The sequence below is a fragment of the Hylobates moloch genome, unplaced genomic scaffold (genome assembly GCF_009828535.3).
Source record: "Hylobates moloch isolate HMO894 unplaced genomic scaffold, HMol_V3 SCAFFOLD_24, whole genome shotgun sequence".
Classification (NCBI taxonomy): Eukaryota; Metazoa; Chordata; class Mammalia; order Primates; family Hylobatidae; genus Hylobates; species Hylobates moloch.
In genome coordinates, this window is record NW_026652299.1 from 11,443,949 (window position 1) to 11,450,932 (window position 6,984).

Below are 6,984 nucleotides of genomic sequence, written 5' to 3' on the forward strand. Positions count from 1 at the left end.
AAAATATTTTTAATGATGATTAATTTGACCAGTTGGTTAGTTAATATTAATGAATTTAATCTTAGATGGTTTATGGAAATGACTATGAAATACATGGTTACTGTTAAAATCACATTGTGTCATTGTGTTCAAAACAATTTTTCAAAAGGGGTAAAAGTTTAAAAGCCAGTGTGATAGAATGTGAAGTATCTCTCTTGATGGTCTGCTCTAAGGGAATATGAGAAAAATTATACCCCTGGGATAAAAATAAAAGGTTAAACATTAGCATTATAAGGAGAAAGGAATTTTGAGTAAGGATTTTAAAGGTTTTAAAACAAGATGTTGCTTTCAAATTTAGAACTCCACTTACCAATATTTTTCTTAAAAGATTAAATGATAGGCCTGGTGCAGTGGCTCACGCCTGTAATCCCAGCACCTTGGGAGGCCAAGGCGAGTGGATCACAAGGTCAGGAGTTCAAGAACAACCTGACCAACATGGTGAAACCCCGTCTCTACTAAAAATACAAAAATTAGCCAGGCATGGTGGTCCACACCTGTAGTCCCAGCTACTTGGGAGGCTGATGCAGGAGAATCGCTTCAACCCGGTAGGCAGAGGTTGCAGTGAGCCAGGATTGCACCACTGACACCAGCCTGGGTGACAGAGCAAGACTCCATCTCAAAAAAAGAAAAACAAAACAAAACAAAACAAATAAAAAAAAGATTAAATGATAAACTAGGGTTCTGGGCAATTATAGGTATAGATTTTAATATTCATGTGTTTATGCTAAATAATATTGTAACTTCAGTATTGTTAGCTACAAAGTATGATTGGGCATTATTAAGATTGTTATTATAAGAAGAAAACAGGATGATGTAATGGATCAACTGTGGGCTACAGCATTTGATATGCTTGGATTTGAATCCCAGCACAGCACCTTTTAGACTGTGTGGCCTCGAGGAATTCACTAAAGTGTCAGAGCCTCAGTTCAGTTTCCGTAGTTATAAGAAGTGGAGATAAACTGTGAAAGGCTTAACATAGCATCTGACACATAATAAGCATTTGCTAAGTGAGAGCTATTAACATTACAGAGCTGGAAGGCACCTCATGGGGTATTATTATTATTTATTTGCAGAAACTATATATGCAATCGAACATCTCTTTAGGGCTTCATTAATATTTTAATTAATATTTTTGGCATTTGCTTTAGGGTTTTACTTGTTAGTATGAAAATGACATTAGTATTCTATTGTAGGTGTCAAAACTTTAGAATGTTACACTTAGCAGGATTCTAGATAATTTAGAGATTATAGAACTTTAATGGAATAAATACTGGTATCTTTTTATGTTAAAAGTTAATAAGCATTTAAGATGTATAAATACAGTAAGAGGAAGATTCTTCATATTTTAATTTTTATTTCTTCGCTTAAAGTAATGATCACTCAGGTGCATAAATTATCAGAAAATTTGAAGCTTAATGAGTATACAACATAGTACCTGGATATTGACAATTGATGCATTATAACCTAGTGTATTGTGACTTATCAAATAATAATCTCTCTTCATAAAAAGGACATTTATATGTACATAATTTCTAGCCATAAGGAAAGATTGGCACTAGAAAAACCTATCAATAATTATTGTAAATGTTTAGATAAGTGGGTATCAGAAATAAGTCATAAAGACTAAAAGACAATATAAAGCTGGTTGATTTTTGAGGAAAAACCGTATTAAGAATAATTCAAGATGATTTAAAAGTACAATTATTGCTTTTAACATTAGTTGAAATTTACTTTATTTTTGTATTTTATTATAATAATCTCCAGGCTCTGAAGATCAAGTTCTCTACATTGCTAATGACACTGATATCCTGGGTTTTATATATCCATTCAACTACAGTGGCGATCATCAACAAATTTCTCATATTGAACATAATTCAAGAATAACAGGGATGGATGTATATTATCAAAGAGATATGATTATTTGGAGTACTCAGTTTAATCCAGGCGGAATTTTCTACAAAACGATCCATGGCAGAGAAAAAAGGCAAGCAAACAGTGGCTTGATTGTAAGTAAATACCATTGTATATTTGAAAGTCCATACCTTTTCACCACCTGCTTTTTAAACAATTTATCTATTGTAATATCTAATTATACTAATTAATATATTCAATTATTCTCCCAATATTTTCCTTAAATAGAAATAATGTATTTCTCTGCTCATTCATTCTCATAGCTGTACATGATTTATTTTAGTTGCGTGCTTTTATGTTTTTGCTTTAATGTATTTGACTAATATATAAGAATGCTAGTGAATGATATCTAACATCTCCAGAACGTCTATTTCATAGTGCTTTACAATAATTATGAACATAAGCTTTCTTATCATGAGATGAGATTGAGAAATATCACTTTATTTTTACATTAGAAAGTAGCGTAATGCAGGGATAACTGTTTCCCTTCTTACATTATCATAAATACACTTCTACTCTAGGGCAGGACATCAACTCAATAGTGTAACCATTTCTTCTGACTCCTGATAACTGTATTTCAGGAAACATCCAAAACAGAAATATTGTGCACTTGTGTATGATGGACATGTTGACTATCATGGTTGTTTTTGAGAAAAATAAACTGGAACATGTTTCAATTTATGGTTGTAGATTAGATTATCCCTTTTTGTTTTAGGGCATGTCAAGTTATTGTCTGTTTTATATTTTTAAGTAACCTGGAAGGAAAATGACAGATAAATATGTATTTTTATAGGGCCTGGCCCATTCCTGTACAACCAAAAAGTCAAGTGCTGTCCCAGCAGGATGTAATTGAAGCTTTGTGTTTAACAAAAATTAGAGGTTCCTATCTAGAAGTTCTCACTACTTTTTCTACTAGCATCTACCATAAACACTTGAACTACATAAATCCATTTGATGCAAATCTGGAACATACTTTAATTTTATCAGCAGTAGATGGCAATATGCTGGTTTTAAAAGAAACTATTTTAGCTTTGAAATTCGGATTTAGATTAACTTAGATGAAAGCTTTGAGTAAAAATACATGTATAACAGAATTGTTCAATTCCTATTCCCTCAAACACAAATTCCTATTCCCTCAAACACAATAGCTAACACTAACTTTCGTTAGCTCTAAAACAGAAATCTGCTTGTTGAAAACATTGCTTCTATGGTAACATGGCGTCTGTTGTTAATGAATGAATAAAGAGTATATACTGTGGAGTTAGTTACATTGGCTGAGTTTGAATCTTATTGTTGCTTACTGGCCTCCTAGCTTCTTGGTACTCTCTATTTCAAGAGGTTCTAGTGATGATTCAATTTACATATTGGTATATTAACTATATACTAAAATTAATTTATCTAATTACATACAATTAATAAATAATATACGTTAATTATATATATTTTGTATACTAATGTTTTTCTAGGTACATAGGAAGTACTATTTAGATGCTTGCTATTAACGGTAGCATGATTCTGTTGATGATGGTAATGACATTAATAATGATAATTGGCAAAATGTTCTCTGCTTCATATTAGCACATTAAAAATTATTTGCAATTTACATATCTGCATTTTATAATTGATAAACATAGACACATCTTTAATTTTGACATAATTTTTCAGAGAAAAGTCTTTGATTTTTATTTAGTTTCGTGCTTTGGGGAAATTGATTGTCCTTTAGTTCAGGGGTCCCCAACCCCCAGGCCACAGACCAGTATTAGTCTGTGGTCATTAGGAACTTGGCTGCATAGCAGGAGGTGAGCAGCTAGTGGGGAGCACTACCATCTGAGCTCTGCACCCTGTCAGAGCAGTGGTGGCATTAGATTTTCATAGGAGCGCAAACCCTATTGTGAACTGTGCATGTGAGGAATCTGTGAACTGTGGATGCGAGGGATCTAGACTGCTGAGCTCCTTATGAGAATCTAATCCCCCACCCACTCCATTCATAGATAAATTGTCTTCCATGAAACTGGTCCCTGGTGCCAGAAAGGTTGGGGACCGCTGTTCTAGTGAACAGAATTCACAAAATTTATTGTAGATTAGAAGCCAAATTCACTCAATGTTTGGTAACTAAGTTTTCATTCTTATACACGCAAATATATTTATGTATTTTACTTGAATATTTATATGTGTATATTTTTACATATTTTATCTTTATTAAGGTGTTATAGAATCTTTCATATCCAATGGCAAAGCTATTGATTAGACTTATTTGAATAGGATATAAAACTTTATTTACTTCTAATGATAGTAATAACTTGTGTTACATCATCCAGACTTCCTGTGTTTTGATTTTGTTTTCATCTCTGTATTTAAATCTCCCATGACTAACAACATTCACAAAGAAGAAAAATGGGTAACAGTAGGAGTGCGTTTTCTACTAAGGAGTCCATCATAACTAACTAAATGCCATAATTTTATAAGTTTGGAACCTCTGAGCCATGAGTTTTAACACTATAAGCCAAATTTCATAACAATTCTAACCAATACATTATTTTAAAAAATACTTTAGAGCTACACTGATAAAAGCAACTATTTAACTTTGCTTCCTAAATCTTTTTGTATTCCTGATATTTCAATATTATAAAGACAGACTAAATCTATTATTACCACCTTAATGAGTAATGTGAATTGTAGAGCAATTAACTTGAAAGATCTATCACATCTCTGATTCTCAGCTTATTCGTCTGAAAACTGTAATATTGAAGTACACAATTTCTACAACCCCTTTGAGATAATAAATTTGATTTCCAAAAGATGTATGGCATATCATATATCTACCCAATTATTATCTGGACAATTTGTGTTTATTCCTCTGAAATCTGTATTATGTATTAATAATTGATTTTCTATCTTATGAATTACTCTGCCATGTAAACACTTGTTCTTCTAACAAACAGTAACAGGCTAGTCATCCCTTAGTTTAATGAGCATGCAATCTAATTCATCTTCTAAGTTTTGACACAAATATTAAATAATACTGATTGAGACTTCCCCACCCCTTGAAAAATAAAACTCAAGATTTTTCCCTAGGCTGATTATGGCACATTGATTTCTATCTCTGAATCAATAGACAAGGGCGAGAAAAATACACAAATCAAGCTATGAATATATTAGTTGTAACTCTATTGTAAGTGAACCAAATGGAAGAAGTTAGCCATGTGGTAGGATGTTTTAAAAGCATACTTGCAGATATTAAAAATATTGGAATAGTTCAATTTCCATAAAGAGTAGAAAATCTGTTGCATCAAAAACCAGAAGAATATTATTCAGACAACTAAATGTTAAATGAAGTACATTCTAAAAAAATGGTTATTTTCTATATGATCCTATTTCTTTTTTTTTTTTTTTTGGAAATTGTGAAGGGAATACTCTTCTGTAATCTATGAAAATGGTTAGAATACTAATAATTATTATAAATTTAAATTTCAAATGCAGACCAAGTTGTTTATAGTTAGAAATACTTATAATTTTCTAACCCTCTGGGCTATACAAGAGGAATGGATCTTTTTTTCGTTTAAGAAAATAAATAATTTAAAAGAGTGACATGCTTTAATCTGTACATAAGGCATAGACAGACTTCCGAATTTTAATTTTAGTACACAGAACAGAATATAACAGCATTATGCAACAATTGTACATGCTCTTGGGCAATTTATCATTTTTAGTATGAGATGCTACACAAAAAAAGTATATGAGGGGAAGCACTATAAAGTAGGTTAATGTTTTGAAAAATGCAAATAAATAACTTTAAAAGTGCAGATTAAATTTTTACCACCAAAAACCTAAATATTCCTAAGCAAAACAAATGCTCAGATTTATCTGAGCTACTGGAGTTTGAAAAGTAAATATATCATTTTTGGTATATTCTCATTTTTGTAAATAGAATGTTCAGGATAAACATGCTTATTATTTTACTGATTAATAATCATATATTTTTCTTAAAAAGTTGATTAGGCCATTTTGTTTTCCCAAAAAGCTTTTAGCAAAATATCTATTTAAGTTATTCTTCACAGGTCTCAATTTTTAACTGAAGTTCTATTTATAAGCCTCGTACCCCATATATGAGTCTGTATCACACACACGCATGCACACACAAAAGTGCATAGGTGTGCATATGCACTCACAAGTAAGTGTGTGTGTATGTGTATGCAAAAACACTTCAAAGTCTTGGCAAACACTTAAAAGTCTTGTTTCAGAACATTTGGGTACTGGTAAAAATTGATAGTCGTCTGAGTTCATTCAAACCAGTCAACAACTACAATCATTTATTATGATTGTGGAAAAACTCTAAAGCTATCAGATCATTACGTCATTATCTTTTGTGGTTTTATTGTTGTTAATTGCACAAAACAGGTACTCAATAATACATATTGACTCAGGTAAGTGATAATGTAACAGTTATGATCTAGTCACAATTTTACTAAACAAGTCAAAGAGGTATAAATTTGACACTTTGTTATAATGGATTTTTAGTTCCTTAATTACACAATATTTCATTGAAAATACACCAGTGATTATACGAGTCTACAATAAATAATGCTGAGGAAATTATTAATCAAAAAGTGTAGCATTTTAGGGGGAACCAGCCAAAATTTATTCATTCATACCCAAAGGCTTATTTAAAGCCTACTTGTTACTTTTGGTGCTGGGTTTTTAGAATACAATACCATTAACAGAACTGGAATCTTGCTTTCATAGCACTTATTTTCTAGGGAAGAAAGAGAAAGTTAAATAAACTCATAAAGAAGTCAATACAGAAAATTCCAATTGTTTAAAATGTATTAAAGGAATTAATCTAAGAAAGAAAAATTCAGATAATGCAAGTCCCAAGATAAGATGAGTAAAGGTCAATTTGAAGAGAGGAGATTTGAGCTGAGATGAGAAAGAAGTAATGCTATTATATATATATTATGTATATACATATATATGTGTATATATGTATATACATACATGTGTATATATGTATATACATATATGTGTATATATTAT

The 6,984-nt window shown here is 31.1% G+C and overlaps 1 protein-coding gene across 2 annotated transcripts in view; it reads left to right on the plus strand.

The window, feature by feature from the left end:
* The window catches only part of LRP1B (LDL receptor related protein 1B), a 1,938,417-nt gene that overhangs the window by 1,804,586 nt on the left and 126,847 nt on the right, over positions 1 to 6,984 (plus strand). For both annotated transcript variants that reach the window (XM_058434432.1, XM_032145942.2), the window contains exon 77: positions 1,804 to 2,045. In XM_058434432.1, coding sequence (XP_058290415.1) covers positions 1,804 to 2,045 — 242 coding nt within the window. The remainder of the gene's footprint in view (positions 1 to 1,803; positions 2,046 to 6,984) is intronic.